Source organism: Meles meles, chromosome 2 (genome assembly GCF_922984935.1).
Source record: "Meles meles chromosome 2, mMelMel3.1 paternal haplotype, whole genome shotgun sequence".
Classification (NCBI taxonomy): Eukaryota; Metazoa; Chordata; class Mammalia; order Carnivora; family Mustelidae; genus Meles; species Meles meles.
In genome coordinates this window covers 63,468,992-63,488,537 of record NC_060067.1, presented here as the reverse complement: position 1 = coordinate 63,488,537, position 19,546 = coordinate 63,468,992, and the positions used below count along the sequence as shown (strand labels likewise).

The 19,546-nt window shown below is 48.6% G+C and overlaps 1 protein-coding gene across 6 annotated transcripts in view; it reads right to left on the bottom strand.

Annotated features, from left to right (window-relative positions):
* SLC2A9 (solute carrier family 2 member 9) overlaps nt 1-19,546 on the bottom strand; it is a 237,817-nt gene that overhangs the window by 89,753 nt on the left and 128,518 nt on the right. For all 6 annotated transcript variants that reach the window (XM_045997129.1, XM_045997130.1, XM_045997131.1 and 3 more), the window contains one exon: nt 18,652-18,784. In XM_045997129.1, coding sequence (XP_045853085.1) covers nt 18,652-18,784 — 133 coding nt within the window. The remainder of the gene's footprint in view (nt 1-18,651; nt 18,785-19,546) is intronic.

The following is a 19,546-nucleotide window of genomic DNA, read 5'->3' as shown; positions in this document are numbered from 1 at the left end:
AGACACAGAGACAGATACACAGGGAAAATGGCCCCATGAGGATGGAGGCAGAGCCTGGACAGATACAGGGTAAGCCACAGGAGGCCGAGGTTGGCGGGCACACACCAGAAACTGGGTGAGGAAGCTGGTCTTGCTAAGAGGGTGACTTTGGACTCTTGGTCTCTAGAACTAGGAGAGAAGCCCTCCTGTTTTAAGTCCCCCGTCCGTGGTGCTCTGTCAGGTAGCCACTGCACTGGATGGCCTTGTTAGCATTTCTTGCTTCCTGCTAGAGCAGAGTGCACAGCAGCCTGGAGACTTCCCTCGTGTGACCAGGAGGGCCTGACAAGGCAGGAAAGGGATCCCAGGTGGAGCACAGGGCCACAGGCCTTTGTAGTCATGTGCCCAGCAAAGCACGGCGCTTCTCTTCTGCCCAGAGCGGGGCTCAGGGCTTCTAAAACTTCAGAGGTTTCACCGAAGCATTTATTTTCAGCAGTGATTGGGATTGAAGTTTGAGTTAATGACCGCAGCCTGGGATGCGGTAGAAAACGTGGAAGTCCTGTCTGTACTGTTACAACATGTCGTCATAGACTTATTGACCCTGGAGCCTTCCCACAAGCCATGTGAGGGTGGTGGGGGTTCTGCCATGAGGAGGGCTGACAGGGGCCTCCTCGACTTTGCTTGCAGCTTAGAGCTGCATATTTCAGCTTACATATCCCATTGACCGGTCTTGGACTTGGGAGTGGTAGAGTGTGGTTTTAACTGAATTAACCCTGATGAACATACAGGTGGCTTACAAAGAATCATCCAGAGAAGGCATGGATTAAGATAAGACTGAGATGCAGACACAAAAACAGGAGCCAGCGGCCACCTCTGCTCTGGCAGTGAGCCCACTGTCAGCTTCGGTGCCTGCCGATAGCACACTGCCTGGCCAAGTTTCTAAGACTTAGGCCATAAATAATCTACCTCTTCGTGGTAAAGGGGACATTTTAAGGAGAGTGAGAAAGCAGCTTTTCAAAGGAGATTGCTCTGTGGAAAGCGATGTGCGGAAAGGGAGCCATCACCATGTGGCCAGGGACCCAAAGCGCCAGTAGGCGGGTCAAACTCCCACATCTGCACAAAATCTCTGCACACAGTTTCAAAAGCACTCCTGTTTGAAAATGTTCCAAATGATGAGCTTGACCGGGTTTTGCTAAATCATGTTCATCAAAACAAACATAAAAAGGCAACATCGTCTCCTGATTTTGCAGGAAAAATGGAGTGACACTGGGAGGGTGGAAATCTACCGGCTACAGCTCCCCCTCCCCCAGACGTTGCATTCCTAGCAGATGGGACTGCAGATGAATTCCAAATTCCCAATGTGTTAAGTTCAGCCAGCCTTGCTGCCACCTTCCTTTTGGATCGACAGTATTTTCTGAGGTTCTTTTTAAGCTCTCATCACCATTCAGGCCAAGACTGCAATGACAGTGGCTAAGGCTTCCTGAGAGCTACTCTAGGCCAAACATCCTTCCACATGCTTCATAGGCCTTTTCTTATTTAATTTTCATATCACCATGCCCTGAAGGAGACACTATCATTGTCCCCACTTTGCAGGAGAGAAGAGAGATGAAACTTGCCCATGGTCAGGAGAACTAGGATTCCTGAGAGCAGAGCCTGAGATAGGGATTGGGTGTAGGAAGTTGATATACATGATGGTTGCAGAAAGCAGGTGTGAGGGGATAGGGAGAGTGAAACAGGGAAGGGGAAGCCATATAAGGAATGTCACTAAGGAGCCTACCATGGACGGAGTGGTCAGTTCTGCTGGACTTCTGAGTGGAACATGGAATGTCTCCTAGAACAGTCCCACAGGGGAGGCTAGGCATCTGTCCACCACTTCTTGCCTCTGGGGACCACTAAGTCCAATGCATGCACATTGTCCTGAAGATGGGCTGGGCTGAACTGGGGTGGCAGAGAGGGCCCGAGTAGGCAGAGAGTCACCTGGTGTCCTGGAAGAGGAAATGTCTGCCTGTGTCTGCACTCACATGGGATCGTCCGCGTCAGCTAGGTTGAAATCAGAGTGAACAGAAGGGTGGTGTGATAGGGACACCAGAGGAAACACTGCTGTCACTGCTGGTAGATGGAGCAGCTGTGAGTAGACCCCCTGGAAGGCCTCCAAACACCTTGCCCCTGATGTGCAGTTACAATCCCTGGGAATTTAGAACCAGGGCTTTCAGATCTTCCCTCCTTCCCCTCCTCCCTCTCCTTCTCTTATTGCTTCCTCCCTTCCTTCTTTCCCTGCCTTTCTTCCTAAGTCTTCATTCCATATCCTGAATTCCTGAAGAGCCCAGACACAGCCTCAGGCTTCATCTCACCCATCCTTTTGCCTATCACTTGCATCAGAGTGAGGCACAGGCCTAAACTGTGTAAATTGGTGTAAATCAGCACCAAAGTCATTACACTTTGGAAGCATAGAGAAGATTGGCTTGAACTAACTCTTGCATTCTTTTTTCACCCAGAGCCCGTAAGTAACATTCCCTTCTTCCAATCTCTAGAGGAAGGCCTGGAATCAGCCTCTGGAGCTGGGACCCTCCTCACAAAGGGGCAGGAAACCATGCAGGGAGGGGACAAAGCACATTAGTGCAGTGTTGGGGGTGTCCTGAGGCTAGTAAATGGTTGTCACTGCTGCTCTTGTCATGTCTGTGGTCTAATCAGATCAAAGCAGGATGTATGCTGGTGTAAGGCTCATGACCCCTCATGCTAGAGGCTGAATCTTATCCAGGGCCAGACATGCAGCAGGTGCTCAAACCATGTTGGATGAGTGTAACTGGTCTCTCCTCATATTTGCTTAGTCTGAAGAAGGGGATCTTCTTGGAGGACAAGCCTGAATGTGGATAGGGTTGGACTTGTTGGCCCTGAGGTCAGAATGAGGACCAATGGCAGGGGCTGTGATCCATCAGAAGTCAGCTCACCATGAGGAAAACCTGTCTGACTGATGTGGTCAAGGGCAAATCAGGCAGTTTCACAAGCAGTGAGCTCATCACTGGGGTGTGCAAGGAAAGGCATGATGACTACCTGTCAGAGATACTGTGGGAGGGACTCAGGCATGGAAGAGAAAGAAGGACAAGGTCTCTCAAGCAGGTGGAGAACCCAAGAAGCATGCAGGTTCTATGGAAGCCTTAGAGAGAATGAGATGAGGGCTTTAGGGTGTGGGGAGCAGACAGGACAGACATTTTGAATTTTAACTAGTTGTCTTGGAGAGAGAGGAAATGGGCTCAGAAACTCATAGTCAGTGAGTCCATTTCAAAAAGACATTTACTTATGAAAAATAACCCTCCCAGAGGGGTCCATTCTCTTGGATCTCCAAGTCACTTACATAGTTCATCTGATCTATTTGGGTCCTCTCCCTGCTGGGGCTCCTACCCTGGCCCTCACACTTGAAATTAAAGGCTTCCTATAGTTCACACCTCATTCATATTCCTGGCCATGTTCTTATCATTAATTCCAAAGAACTTGAAAAAGGAATGAGAATTTGCATTTCCCAAGTGGAGAGAAAAGCTGCTGGGTGCTGTGGTCAATTTCTGGGCTGGGAGAGGAAGCTGTTATGTACCAGTTAAAGATTCGTCTTCATTCAGGGGAGTGAAGAGACCAAGCACGGGAGAGGAGGCTGACATTTGTGTGTCATACTATGTGCCAGCTGTTTGGGCGAGGTATCTTATAGACATTATCAAGATAACCTTGTGTTGTTCTGTTCTCTGAGCCTCAGAGGAATTGGGAAATGTACCAGAGTTCCCAGGAAGAAAGTGAGGGAGTCAGTGTTCCAACTTGGTCTTTCTTTGCACGTACCTCAACAAATGATGAAAAGAAACCACAGAGATGAAAAACTAACAGAACCAAATTCAGTTCATTTCAATTAACCTACAGCTTTTTAGAGCTATGCGCCAGGGGATGCAAAGGTGTCCTGTGTTAGGGGAAGAAAAAGGCACAGTTTCTGCTTAGAAGTCCTTTAGTGGGAGACAAAAACGCAACTCACTGCAACTCCAGCTGAATGGTGCTGCATGTGGGAACCTCACGAAATCCCCACAAGTTCAGTGCTCCTATTTGCCTTTGAACAGGTGGGGAAACTGAGGTTCAGAGAGATTAAGTGATGTGTCCAGGTCACATGGCAGAGCTGCCGTTCCCACTCGCGTGGTGCTGTGTGCCTGGGTTGGTGCAAGCATGACTCAGGCTGATCCTGACAGGCAGTGGTCAGAGAGCAGATCTTGTATCATGCATCCCTTGTCTGAGAGGTCAGGTCAGGCCATTAGGCGAACGGAGAGTCCTCTTTCCCCAGAGTGCTCTTTCAGTGTCTCCTGATGTTCTGTCTTTACAAGGATTGTTTTTGCACATAATGAAATTAGCAGTTGCATTCATACTCTTAGGACCTCTATAGCTATACTTTATTTTTTTCCATTAGTGAGTGAATAATTTATTATTACAAAGTTAAAAAATTATTTTGTCATGGTAAAGACACTGAACATGAGATCTGCCACTGAACACGTTTTTTAGTGCACAAAACAGTCTTTAAGTGCACAACAGACACAATGTTGTACAGCAGATGTCTCAAATTTACACATCTTGCATCAACTTTATATCCACTGATAGCAACTCCCCACTTCCCCCTCTACCACAGCACCTGGCAACTACTATTGCACTGTTGGTTCTATGAACTTGACTAATTTGGCTATTTTTAAGGGAGTGAAGTCAGGCAGCACTCTCCCTCCTGTGACTGGCTTATCTCATGCAACATAATGTCCACCAAGTTCATCCATGTTGTCACACACTACAGGATTCCCTTCTTTTTAAAAGTCAAATAATATTCCATTGCATGTGTACACCACATCTTCTTTATCCGTTCATTTATCGATGGACATTTAGGTTTTTTACACACCTTGGCTACTGTGAATGGTGCTGCGTTGAATATTTAAGAGTGCTAATATCTCTTTGAGATCTTGATTTCAATGCTTTTGGAAAAATGCCTGGATGTGGGACTGCTGGGTCAAATGGTATTTCTATTTTTCATTTTCTGGAGAAGACTCCCTACTGTTTTCTATAGCAACTGCATCATTTTGCATTCCTGCCAACAGCGTGCAAGGGTTCCAATTTCTCCTTGTCCTTGCCAACATTGCCTTTTGAGTTTGTGTGTGTGTTTATATATATATATATATATATATATATATATATATATATATATTTAATTTTTTTTTAAATTTCTTTTCAGTGTTCCAGAATTCATTGTTTATGCACCACACCCAGTGCTCCATGCAATACGTGCCTTCCATAATACCCACCACCAGGCTCACCCAACCTCCTACCCCCACCCTCCAGCTGTCCTGTTGCTGTGAAGTGATATCTCATTGTGGTTTTGATTTGCATTTCCCTGATCATTAGCGATGTTGAAATTTTTTCCATATGTCCATTGGCAAAGCATATATCTTCTTTGGAGAAATAACTATCTAAGCTCTTTGCCCACTTTTAAATAAGGTTATTAGATTTTTGGTTATTGAATTACAAAAGTTTCTTATTTTTTGGATATTATTAGCCCCTTATCAGACATATGGTTTGCTAATATTTTCTACCATTCTGTAGATTACCTTTGCTCTCTATTGATTATTTCTTTTGCTGTGCAGATGCCTTTTAATTTGATTTAGTTGCCCTTATCCATTTTTGCTTTTGTTGCCTGTGCTTTTGGCATCATATTCAAGAAATCCCTGCCAAAACCAATATTAGAAAGCTTTCTCCTTTTGTTTTCTTCTAGGACTTTTATGGTTTCAGGTCTTACATTTAAGTCTGTAATTTATTTTAAATTGGTTTTTATGTATGGTATAACCTAAGGGTCTAACTTCATTCTTTTGCATAAAGATACCCAGTTTTCTAGTTATCCAGTATCCAGAAGACACTACAGCCCACAGCCAACGTCATGCTCAGTGGTGAGAAACTGAAAGTCTTTTCTCTGGGGTCGGGAACAACGCAAGGATACCCAATCTCACGGCTTCTATTCAGAAGCCCTAGCCAGAGCAATTAGGTGAGAAAAGGAAAGAAAGACATCCAAATTGGAAAGGAAGAAGTAAAATCATCCTTGTTTGCAGACAACATGATCTTATATACATAAAACCTCGAAGACTTCACCCAAAATACTGTTAGAACTGAACAAATAGATTCAGTTCAGTTGCAGGATACAAAATCAACATGCAAAAATCAGTTGCATTTCTATACATGAATAACAAACTTCCTTAAGAGGAAATTATAAAAATAATCCCCTTTCAATAGCATCAGAAAGAAGAAAATACTTAGGAATGAGGTTACCTAAGGAGGAGAAAGACTTTTACACTGAAAATGATAAAACACTGATGAGAGAAATTAAAGGAGACACAAAGAAATGGAAAGATACCCTGTGTCCATGGTTGGAAGATTTAATATTGTTAGAATGGCTATATTACCCAAGGCCATCAACAGATTCAATGCCATCTTATTAAAATCTCAATGGCATATTTTACAGAAATAGAAAAAAATATTATTACAATTCATTTGGAACCACAAAAGACCATGAATGGCCCAAACAACCTTGAGAAAGAACAAAGCAGAGCCATCAGGCTTCCTGATTTCAAAATATACTGCAGAGCTACTGTAATTCAAACAGGATTGTGCTGGCATAAAAAAGACATAGAGACCAGCAGAACAGAAGGAGAGCCCAGAAATATACCCACGGCTATACAGTGAGAGTTAATCCATATGTGTCAATTAGGTGATAAGCCAGGGATTATCCCTGATGAACGACAGCCAACAGTGGTAGCTTTCCAAGATAGAAATAGTGGAAGTACTTACTAAAAGAAAAAAACAAGCAAGTGAATGACCACAACAAAAACAGGCGTCCTCCCTTGGCCAGGGTCTGCCCCAGCCAGCCATATGTACTCATGGGTTTATGATCAACCCTTGAGCTGTGGATGGATTCCCGCCCTGTTCCTTTATTCCCTTATGTCAACTCATCTTTCCACCCCAGGAATTCTTCCTGGGTGTCCCCCAGGAAGGAGCTCTGTGCTCCTTCCCTCATAGCTCCTGGCACGGGGTCAACTCACACTCATCTGTGAGGTGGCCTGGTTCCTGTCAGACTCCCTCACTGACTGCTTGCTTCAGAAATCAGGGGCTCTGTCTGGTTTTGCTCCATATTTTATCCCCTGAGCTTAGTATGTGTCAGGTATATGACAAAAACTCCATTAATAAGTGGGCATGAATGAACGGTGACTCTAGGAGGTTACTCATAACTTAGACTCAATGTCAGATTCTGCCCACTGGGCTCAGTCCCCAGTCACTCTGTGGCCTGCAGACCACACTGCCCAGCCTCCCATGTCTGCTGATCCCTGACAGATCCATCCGTGAGAGTGTGGATGAAGGTCCAGGGGTAGGAGGGAGAAAGAGTCTCTTCTGCCTCTGGTCCATCAAACCTCCAGCACCCTGAGTGGTGGTGACCCCTGCTCAGCCTCAAAGATGGAGACTCTGGCGTCCATCATACCAGCAGCTCCGGCATCCTCTCTGCGGCCACATTGTGCTGGCTGCAGTGTTGGTGAAGGGTCTGCCTGACCCATCCTGCCCCCCCGCCCCACACCTTTGTGCCTCCCCCCCACAGGATCCAGTACTTCTCTGAAGTATTCCTCCTTACTTCCTGAGGGGAGTGCTGACCAGGGTGCTAGCTCTTGTGGCCTTGACATAATGTGCCTGAACCCCTCAGCATCTTTGTCTCCGTGTCTATAAAAGGAGGTGCAGAAACATGGGAGGTTTTCTTGGTGATGATTAAGGTGAGGGATGCCACACACTTAGCCTATGTTGGTCTCCTAGTGGCACTGTAACAAATTAGCACAAACTCTGTGACTTCAAACAGCATGACATATCACCTCATAGTTATGGAAGTCAGAATCTGCAATGGGTCTCGGAGGCCTACAGTCAGGGTGTTGTCAGGGCTGTGCTCCTTCTGAAGGCTCTAGGAGAGGACATCTTTGCCTTTTCAGGCTCCACAGCCTGCCTGCATTCCTTGATTTGTGGCCCTGTCCATCCTCCACATGCAAAGCCAGCAAGCTCAGGCCAAACCCTTTCGTGCTGCTGCCTGTCTGGTTCTCTCATCTGCCTTCTTTTTCCATGACAAAAATCCTTGTGATCACGTGGGCCCCTCTTGGGAAATCCAGGCTTATCTCCCCATCTCAGAAGTCAGTTGATGAGCAACCTTAATTCCATGTGTGATCTCAGGGCCGTCGTCGTGTAACCTACGATAGCCATAGGTCCTGGAAATTTGGATGTGGCCATCCTTCAGGAGGGGGATTCTGTTCTGCCTCCCACACTAGAGCATAATGGCAACTCAAATGGTCAGAACCATTTTGAACTCAGTGCTCATTGTTCTGTGCCATCTCACCACCCCTTAGATGGAAAGCAGGACACTCCAGCAATGACACCTGTGACCATGTGCTGTGAACTCATTTGTCGGTGGTAATAGACTCTGATCACTTGCTTTCAGGAGGCCTGGGACTGACATCACTTCTGTCCCAACATGCCAGGTCCTGACCTCAGAACCCAGAGCCAGACCAGCCTGAAGAAAGCATCTCGGCCAGTACTGATTCTACAGGTAGAAACCATAGCCCAGCAAGGCAGTGTGACAGGCCTGGGGCTCCTGACCCTGGCCAGAGGGTAACACTGCATTCTGTGGTCTCTCTCAGTAGCTGCTATCTGGAAGAGCTCAAGGAGACTGATGCCTGGGAAATAAATGGCAGAGATGCTCCAAGGACACACATGCAGTTCTGCTGCTGACCAGTTTCCGCCAGCTTTATCCCACCCACAGGTCACCCTATCAAAGCTGATGAGTCTCAGTGCCCCAAGTTGGAGGCTTAGGAGTCTCCCTTCCAGTCTGCCCCACAGGGAGCTCCTTGGATCATGAAATGTTAATATCAGCATCCTTGTCATTTCATTAAATGCCCAGTCCATGAAGAACAAGTTATGGGATATCTGGAGGGCTGTTTTGGGCTGTGTTCTGTTGCCTGGGTACACCTATGAATCCCTCTCTATTCATGAGAGTGGCAGGCTCTCAACTGGTGAGTCCTGAGAGTGGGTGACTATAATATGCTGCCTCTTCTTAGAAAGTGGGGCCTTTCAGCCAGAACCCCATCTCCATCCTTATCATATAGGACCTGGGAGAGGCCAGAAGGGACGTAACAGCAAGAATCCCCCTCCTGGGAGTCCAGGGGACTGCTTTTTGAGCTCTAGTCCCATAAATGGCCAGACTGGGGATGACAGCAAGTTTCCAAATGTCTCTGGATTGAGTTGCTCATCTGTAGAAAGGAGGCCTATTTGCCCGTGCCCTGCTGAGGAATTCTGGGAAATTCAGTATTTTTAATGACCTTTCCAATTCAACAGATTGGAGCAGACTTTCGAGGGCTTGATTTCTTTCAAGGCCTTGATTGTCTATTCAATGTATAGCCAAAGGAAGCCTGTGCTGGAAAGGGGGGGGGGGAACATGGCACTTAAGGAGACGCAGTCCCAGGGCTCCTGAGTGGCTCAGTTGTTCAGCTCAGGTCATGATCCCAGGCTCCTGGGATCGAGCCCCACACTGGGCTCCCTGCTCAGCGGGAGGCTGCTTCTCCCTCTCCCACTCTCTCTGCTTGTGTTCCCTCTCTGCCTCTCTATCAAATAAATACATAAAACCTTAAAAAAAAAAAAAAAGGAGATGCAGTCCCTGCCCTTGAGAATCTCACTGTGTGGGGAGAGAGGGAGAGTGACAGAAACAGGCAGTGACACACAGCATGGCCAGTGCTGGGGGAGATGACTAGGGGAGGGAGGGAAGGCATGGGACCATGATTAATGTCAAGTGCTAGAGTATCTGGCCAAGGCACCCAGACACAGCTGACCCCTGAGCTGTGTGGATTGACTTCCAGAAGGATTTTTAAATAAATACAGTACTATTTGCATTTTCTCTTCCTTATAATTTTCTTCATAACATTTTCTTTTCTCTAGCTTATTTCATGGTAAGAACATAGTATATAATACATGTTACATATAATGTACATGTTAATTGCTCATGTTATCAGTAATGGCAGAGGCTGGGCAACCGCTGGCTGTTAGTAGTTAAGTTTTTGAGGAGTCGAAATTCATATATAGATTTTCAACTGTGCAGGCAGTTGGCAGTGCTAACCCCCACATTTTTTAGGGTCAACTCTATTTGGTCAAACTCTGGTCTAGATATCATGGGGAAGAGAGCTTTTAGATGAGAGTCACACGTTTACATTGGTAGACTCCGAGTACAGCAGATTATTCTCCATAATGGAAGTGGGCCTCATTCAATCAGTTGAAGGCCTAAAGAGAAAAAGACTGAGCTCCCCAGAAAGAGAGGTACTACTGCCAGCAGATGACCTCAGACTTAACCTGCAACACCGGACTCTTCCCTAGCTCTCCAGCCTGGGAGCCTGCCCTGCAGATTTTCGCTATAACAATTTCCACAATGACAAGAGCCGATTCCTTGGAATAAATCTCTCTGCGTATATATTTATATATTTTTAATATGTACACAGATAACACACCCCGTTGGCTCTGTTTCTCTGGGGGATCCCTAACACGGGGCCACCCCCACCCCACTGGGGACCTCAGGGAAGGCGTTGCCCTGTCTCATTTCACAGTAGAGTGCATGGTTCTAGAGGCCCATGGCTTCTGTGAGTGTGGTGGCCAGCAGAACGTGCCCATAGACCCCTGGCCATGGGGACAGATCTAACCAAGGGCCACAGCCGCTATGCTCTGCCAATCATCACCCTGGGTGTCCAGGCCGTACCCTTCAGGGACTGTTTGCAGACAACGGTAGAACATAGCAGGGAAGCTAAGGCATCCTTGTTCTAGGGACAGAGGGCTCCTCTGGGCCTGATGCTACTGGTCCCATCCCTCCCTTGCCCACTGGGGGTCCGACAAGTCTCATGGTCTCTCAGCTCCCTCCACGTTTACACAGACAACAACTCTGAAAAAATCCCCGCTGCTTCATCCTCCTGGCACCCACTTCTCAGAGAACCCAGTCAGTGACTCACACACCTAAGTCTGAGCTCCATGGAGAAGCACTGAGACTCACAGAGGAATGAGCTAGACCAAAAGGAAGACAGACATTTCCACCCAGGCAGCATCTCCGTGTCCTCCCCACAGCCCTCTGAGTTAGGGCCAGTATTACAGAATGGTGTGCAAGGATCTCTGCAATGCCCCAGAGATCTGTGGGACCCTGAGGCTATGGCTGGGTCCAGGGTTCTCATGGCCTCTACGGGAGGTTGTTTCCTTCACTCTCTCAACCAGGACCTACTTGAGCTACCATGAATGTTTGCTGATGGGCTGATTTCAGCCACACAATTATAATCCCTGCACCCAATGTTGCTGCATGTTTTTGCCCATCACAGAGCATTCTCACATCCATGGTCTTGTCTGAGCATCCTTCTGAGCCCTGGAGATAAGCACTGTGTTCCTCCCATTTCACAGGGTGGGAAAACTGAGTCCATGTTCAAGGCAATGGGCAACTCCCCTGGGCTCACAGGTGCCGTGCAGGGAAGCAGGGCCACCCCCAGCCTGGCTGCCTCTCTGTCCACTCCAAGCATGCAGTGTGGCACTGAGACACACGGGTGCCTTCCGAACAGCCAGGGAGCATCATAACAGTGGCAGCGGGGTCACCAGGTGCACGAAAAGAAGAGGAACATGTAAACTTAAGGGCTGACACCTGAGTGTCTCTGAAGGATGGAAGTGACTTGGCTGAGAAAAGTATTTTGGCGAACACCTGGGGTGGAAGGTGTTTGCTGAAATCTGCCTGCTGTCTGATTCCAGCTTCAGAAGGGAAAGCATGTTAGCAGAAGAGGGAGATGAGCTCCAGAGCCATCTGGAAGGCAGAGGGGACAATGGGCAGTGGTGAGAGGGGAAAGAAGAGGATGCTGAATGGTAGGGACCCTGTGCCTGGAGCCCTTTCCCCAAATCGTCAATATGCCTTGAAATGCTCCAGTGATGCGGGGCGTGTGTCCGCTGCTATGGTGTTTGAGGAAACCAAAGCAGGGGCTGAAGTTCACGTTGGGGTGTTTATGATGTGACACAGAGCAGCACACAAGGAAGCTGATGCCCACGACAGTCTGGAGCCCAGAAATGCTCAGGATTTCCAAGACATCCTGAAGAGGGCCTGGACCTTCCCCATGCTGGAAAACTGGGGCTCCAGGCAACTTCTTCAGCTCTGGGGGAGCAGAGAGCCCCAGCAGACTGAGGCTGCACAAAATCGGCCCTAACCACAGAAACAATACAGAAAGCAACCCTTGCTTGACTGGAACCCTTGACAATTCTCTCAATTTAAGGAGAGTCAGTGCTGCTCTCTAGAAGGGAGCTATGAGTAATTTCAAGACGTGTCTTTGTGCCCTGGGAGCTTGGGGTGGTTTCTGAGCTATGTTTTCTTGCCCCCTTTGACCCTTGGGTATTTTGTAGGAAGGCACCTGGCTGTCTGCTTGGCAACCAGCCCACGAGCAGGCTTTCCAGCCAGGGCGAAGGGAACTCCAAGAGACAATTACTCCAGGGAGACCGGGGGTGTGGGGGCGTGGCACTCAGAGGTCACTCACCCCATAAACATGAAAACAGAGCACCGATGGAAGAAGGCTTGGTCTTCTAAGAGCAGAGGCAGGAATAGGGCGTCAGAGGGACTCCGTTTCATCCTTCTGCCAAGTTCCTCTGCCAGCTTCAGGAGGCAGTGCCATCTTTCTAGTTGGCAGGTGTGAACACAGGGCACTAGAGCCGCCCCTCCCCTTCTCTCCTGTTATCTTAGGGCACTAGAGCCGCCCCTCCCCCTCTCTCCTGTTATCTTAGGGCACTAGAGCCGCCCCTCCCCCTCTCTCCTGTTATCTTCAGGGGAGACACGTGTGCCAAGAGTCCCCAGGCAAGAGTGGGCCTGGAAGAGGCTGGCCACCCCAGGGCATCCTTCCCAGGCACACGACTTTGTTTTTGGTGGATGCTGGTGGTATGTCAGAGGCTGCACACATCCTCCCTTATCAAGAGCCTGCCCAGCACAAAACAGCTTCCTCACAAAAGAGCGATCTCCACCTATGCCTGCCTTCTTCCTGGGCTGTTCTCCTTGTGTCTATTATTTCCATGCTTTTGTGATCACATGGGTTTATTTTATGTTCTGTGTCCTAAGGATGCCTTCATAATGCTACATAATTATTCAACAAGTGAACCAAGTGGGTGGATGGAATTTTCAGTTCTGAATACAGATACACAATTCCTTAACCACTCCCTGCTGTAAAAGCTGCCTATGTGGAGTTGAAGCCTGGCTCAAATATAGGAAATCATAATATTGCGGAGGAAATTTTCTGGGCTTTAATAAAGTGCAGCAACCAAGGGGTCAGCTATGTTTTGCTAATATACTTGTCTGTATGTATATGCTGTGTGTTACAATTACAAAGACACACACACACACACACACACACACACACACACACACACGGCGGCACAAACACAGAGTTTGAAGCTCATTGCTGTCTCCAGCTGTGGGGCCCCAGGGAGCTATTCAATCTCTGAATGCAGGTCCCTCCCCTGGGCTTCTGGTGTCCTAAAGACTCCAGGAAAGCAGGGAATCTGGGAGGTCAGAGGCACGCCACAAGTTTTGGCAATAGGATTGTGCGTTGGAAAAAAAAAAAATCTTTAAAAGCTTCGTGCACAAAGACCTTTTGCCCAATTATTAATAGAAGAATAGAAACAATTGGAACACCTGGCAATTTTTGAGAGTTCAAGTAAAAAAAATGTTGGAACCATATTTAAAAGTAAGACAGAGTCATAGTTCAGCCTTCACTGATGTCCCTGCCTTAACGGAGTTTGCTGTGCATCTGCAATAAATCAGCACAAACGAGGGGCTGGAAACAGCACCAAGTTGTTCTGTACATGGTCAGACATCTACAACGGGTCTCATGGGGCTAAAACCGAGGCGTCACAGGACTGCGATCCTTCTGGAAGCTCCAGGGGAGACTCCACCTGCTGACCATTTCCAGCCTCGAGAGGTGCCCTGTCCTGCATCTGCAGGACACCCTCAGTCTCCCTCTGACTCTGACACCTGCTTCCATGGCCACATGTCCTTCTTGGACCCTGTCCCTCCTCCCTGTTTCACTCACAAGGAGCTTTGTGATGACACAGGGTTCATCCAGACCATCCAAGGCAACTATCCCCACCTCAAGATCCTTGAGTTAGTCACATCATTGAAGCCCCTGGGGCCACGTAAGGTGCCATGCACAGGTTCTGAGGATTAGGATGTGGACAGACTCGGGGGGCACAGCCCCTTCTTCCAGCCGGGGTCACTGAGGCCCTCTATAGATAAGAGGCACCGTGACACTCCCTCAGGCATGAGGCATCATTAGAAATGTAGTGAGCTGGAGATGGCTGACTTTACCAGAAAGTGGTAGCCAGGCCTCACAGGCTGAGAGCGGGACAGCCACGGAAGTGTTTGGGAGCGACAAATGAAGGCAGGTCCCACTCATGTCAGGGCTTGGCTGAGCGGGTTCTATAGCTCATTTCCAGAGCTCAGTCAGCCTCACCTTTAAGCCTCATCGGCTGTCAGAACAGGGCCCTCTGGAAGGAGCCACAAGTTACCAGCCTTCAGAGCACCCAGAATGCCTCGGTCTGGTTGTCCACCAGGTCCCGGCCAACAGTGAATCTCGTGCTTCTTGGTTACGCTGTGGCAGTGCCTGCCACAGGCCCACTGCTGCTGTCATTCCTTCTCCCCGTTCCCCTCAGAGCAGCCTGGACTCTCTGAGAATAGGCGCATTAATGAACATTTCCCAAGCTCCTCGGAAGCTAGGAGAGGCCACAGGAGCACGTCCTGACCAAACAGACCGAGTATGTGAGCCTTCAAGACTTCTCGAGTAGCCGGGCAAGTCACCCCCCCCCCCCCCCCCCCCCGGTCGCTCTCCTCCTCCTGGCTGGAATGCAGCTGTGACAGCAGCCACTTTGGACCATGAGGCAACCTTCTAAGGATGGTAGGTGGAGAGATTAAAAGGAATGAAGTCCCTGACGAACACGGAGAATTGTTAACAGTCACAGACAGCCTACCTTCAACATTTTCTTACGTAAGAGAGAAATAAACTTCTATTTTGCCTAGCACTTATTGCTTGCTCCTGATACAACTTTCCTCCTGGAGGGCATTTCATTAGCATGTCATTCACTCTGTCTCTTATTCACTCTTCTCCAAGAGGTGAGAAGGCACTGGGCTAATTGGTAAGTTGGGGAGAGCAATGGCCTGGCTCCTCTCTCATCTGGGGGTCTGTCTGGCTGGAGGAGCACGTACTCTCTCTTCTTCTGTGTTCTCAGTGTCTCAGGGCAGGCCTGTCCTGGAGCCTGTCAGTTCATGAATACTGTCTTAGGAGGCTCTCCTGGACTGCAGACCTAAAGCCAAGTGACCAAGGAGTCTTTGTCACTGAACGTGACATTTTATCCCATCTCTTCCATTCCTGCATCCATCTTTCCACTGCTGTCAAATGTGGGCCAGAAAGCGGGGTGTTAATTTCTGGTGACCTCGAATATCACTCACAGAGACAGGACTTAAAAGTTTCCCTTCTGCTTAGGCTGCAACATCTGTCTCTTACAACCCAAACAGCCCTGTTCAGTGCCACCTTCCTGACCCCTGCCTGTGTCTGGAGCATTGCTCTAGCACACTGCCTAGGCTAATGTTTCATTTCTATCCATTAAATATCCTCTCCTTCTTATAATGGAAGTAAGGACACCTTACTCCTTTTCCCTATTTTTAAGCACTGGGGGCTTCTCCTCAACTGACAAGAGGGCCACCAATAAATGAGACCCAGCTACAACTATGAACCGGGGGTGAGGCAGGGTGGGAAAGACTGCAAGAGGGCTGTGGTGTGGATGGGTTGCATCGATGACCCTGATTCAGGACCTCCCTACGTGTGTGTCCTTTGCTCTATAACTGTGCATCCCCTCCCACTCTGTGCACTGACCACATGAGTTACCCTGGCCAACAGGATCTTAGCCAATCTGAAGCTTGAAAAACCACTTGTGTTTCCCACTTCCTCTCTGGGACCTGTGTGCTTGCTGTGAGAATATGCCTGCGCTAGCCTGCTGGAAGATAAGCACATGGAACAGAGTCAAGGCCAGCCTAGATCAGCCAGTGGACCCCCAGGCATGCTGAAGAACTTCTGCTAAGACAAGATGCATTGCAAGGGCCAGACCGATCAAGACAAACAGAAGTTCACCACTGGCCCTCAGATTTGGGGATGATAAATACTATCATCCTAAGCCAATGAGTTTCAAGGTAGTTGGATAATTATTATGGCAATAACTGACTGCTGCAGGGCCCCTGACCCACAAATTACCCACAGACCAGACAAGGCATACCTCTCGTAGTGCCAAACAAGGTGTTCAGTCATAGAGTGTGTTTTGTTTATGCTCAGAGGTTCCAGAGCAAGACTGTCAGTGTCCAAATCCCAGGCCCACCAACCTGCTAGCTTTGTGTCCTCGGTCAAGTTAACCAGTCCTCAGTTATTGTCTGTCTGTTTTAAAATGGGAGTAATAATGTGATCTACTTTCCACAGAAGAGAGGGTTGAATGGTCTAATACATGTGAAGTGCTTAGGATGACAAAATTCTCAGGCGAGGTGAGCTATTAATGAGTTTTCCCATCCCTCTTACCTTGCCCTCACCCCTTGGAGGGCTGGAATGCTGGTGGATGCTCCCCTCTCTCCCCATCACCGGGCAGAGTGCCCAGCACAGTAAATATCCAGCGTTTGCTGAACATCTGGTGTGAAACTCTACTTTTATTAGCACAGATGCAAATTTCACAATTCTCTTTCAATCTAAAGCCAATGACATCTTTGTTCTTTGCATAAAGCACACTTGTAATATTTATCGTTTTTTATAACCGGACTTCTCCTTCACTCCCTACTGTGCTGTGTCATAAACCTTTTTCACTGTCAGGCATTTACGTGCACTGCCCATTCCGACTGTGCTTACTGACGCATTTACTGAAAGCTTTTGCCGATGAAGCAGCAGGGATGGAACTGGAGGAATAACCACCTTCCACTGACCCATAACCTGGCTACTTTGGGGGCTCAGATCCCCTGGGTTCTTTCTCAGCCATGTTGGTTTTGCTCCAGAGCCTCCCACTTTTGACAATCAACCTTCTACTCTGCAGTCTGATTTCTGGATGGTTTGCCTCTTCACGGGCCCCAAGAGAATCTCCTAGAACACAGCCCACTGATGTCCCTTTGTGTGTGAGTTGGGATGGGAGGAAACTCTCCTCTGATTCCAGCCCTTCTCTAGAAGCTTGCGGCTCTCAGATGGGGGAGGGCTGTTAACCAGCATCCCCCACTGCCATGCTCTTGAGAATTTCGTGACTCTGGGCAGTCTCCTGAAGAACCCCCGTAGCTCCCAGCATATTTTTAAAGGCCTCCAGAAACCAAAAACTGAGAACCATGGCCTCGGTCAGCTTACATCAGTCCTGGACGCATCAGTTCTTTTGCGTAAACAGTGAGGGTAATGAAAATGTTCTCTGATTCCATGTTTTTACAGGAATATTGTAAATGAGAAAATGGATCCCAACCATACACTGCTAGACAAATAGAGGCAATTAATAATACTCTATTTGTTACTTCAGAAAGTACTTAGGTTGTTTGGATTTTAAAAAGGATTGCACAAATTGTATTAAACTAAAGACTATATAATTCTCCATTTTTTTTCTCAGAGTGGACATTAGTGAAATTGAGATCAGAGGATAGGATATGGATAAGAAAATAGACAGAGTTCTCAGAATAATGACAGCAAATGCTACTATGAACCTCATATATATCATCTAATCATTATATATAACAAGCCCAGAGGGAGATTTCTATCATTTCCTCCTATAGATGAGGGTCCCAAGGCTCAGGAAGGTTAGAATAAGGTCAGGCAGCAGAGCTGGGCATGTGAAGGCCACACAGGTTCACCCAGTCCCTCCTGCCTCCCGTGCAACGGGGCTGCTGTCAGCTCTTTCCTTCTACAAGAAGGATGCCTTGTTCATTCCATGTTGCCTATCTCTGGGCAAAACAGGTTGCCCTTTCAGGGCCCTGTAGGAATGCCTCTGATTCTGAATGCTTGGTATCTGACCCAGCATCTTGCCATTCAGGGGATTTAAGGAAAGAGACCTAAGACCAGTCCCCACCTCCATTGTGGGTGTTGTGTTTCTCTCCCATAAAACGGGCATGCTTTGTCTCCTTTGCAGGGGTGCTGGCACCCAGCCCCGGGTCGGCAGGACATGGCTACTCTTTCCGCACTTGCACATTTCTCCTCCTGTGAGTGTTAGGACAGCAAAACTGGGCAGTGAAGAAATGAGAATATAAGGAGAGAGCCAAATGGACCTAAACCGCTAAGATAATAGGTTCGTGTTGTCTTGTGTTAGGCTCAGCGGCAATGGTGAGACACCACCTAGAGGTGAGCAGACCTGGGTCTTATCCTGTTCTGCCCTAGCTTTTCCAAGATCCCTGTGTGATCTGTGTCCCCACTGCAGACTGCTGGGAAGATAAAGCAACACAGAGTGTCCAGGGGCACCCATCACAGCACCTGCAGAGAGGAATGGCACCAGGTCCCTGCATGCCCTGCAGCGCTGACTCCGTGAAGACACTGGAACAGTGTGCGAAAGGCCATGGGCCCCTACCTTTCTCGGCTCCTGCCTGGTCATGCTTCTCAAAGAGCAGGTAGCGTGGGCTCTCAGGGAGAAACGGCAGGCTCACCAGTTGGACCAAGGCCGGGACAGCAATCACTCCAAACAGGTATGGCCAGGTGCTCTCCTGAAGGGAGAAACAGGAGGCCAGTGAATGGATGTGGCCTCCAGTCATCCTGCTGGGGCTGGACCCCTGGAAAAAACAGCGCTGGCCCTCTGCAGAAGTCCCTCCCACACCGCTGTGATCCCCACCAACAGGCTGAGCAAGGGAATGGACGCAGGGTTAGCCTCGCGTGTATATTGTTTTCGGTGCACAAGGTAGGTCAGTTCTCATAACCGCTGTGAGGTGGCGATCTGGGAGGCTCAGGTGGGGCAAGGCCATGCAGAGATATCAGGGCTGGCTGACGCCATGACCCCTGGGGCATCATGGTGAGCCTTCTTGGTTGTGCGACCTTGGAAACCAAGCTCGTGGCCCCTGGAAACCTGCGTCTTTTCAACCGTGGGACGGGGACAGCCACAGCCACTCCACAGGCTGTCCCTAGAGTGCAATCAGATAGAGCTTGGGCTGTGGGGCCTGGCACACAGTAGGTGCATGGAAAAAAGACTGTTTTGTTGGTGCCAGCCCCCAGATGCCTCCAAGGCCCATGAGATGTAGCCCATTTTGGTCCTGTCGCAGGACATACAAGGACAGCGGCTGGAGCTTCCCTGATTCTTGCAGGCGGGTGTGGTGGGGCTGGGGTACAGCTGGCCCCTGAGGCAGGGGATTCTTTGGTGTCTGGGGCTGTAGGTGGGGCTCTACAGTCTGCACTGGAGAGGCATTTGGGCCACCTCAAGCAGCACCCGTCACTTCAATGCAGCTCGCGTGTGGCAGGTGCTCCTCCTATGCTGG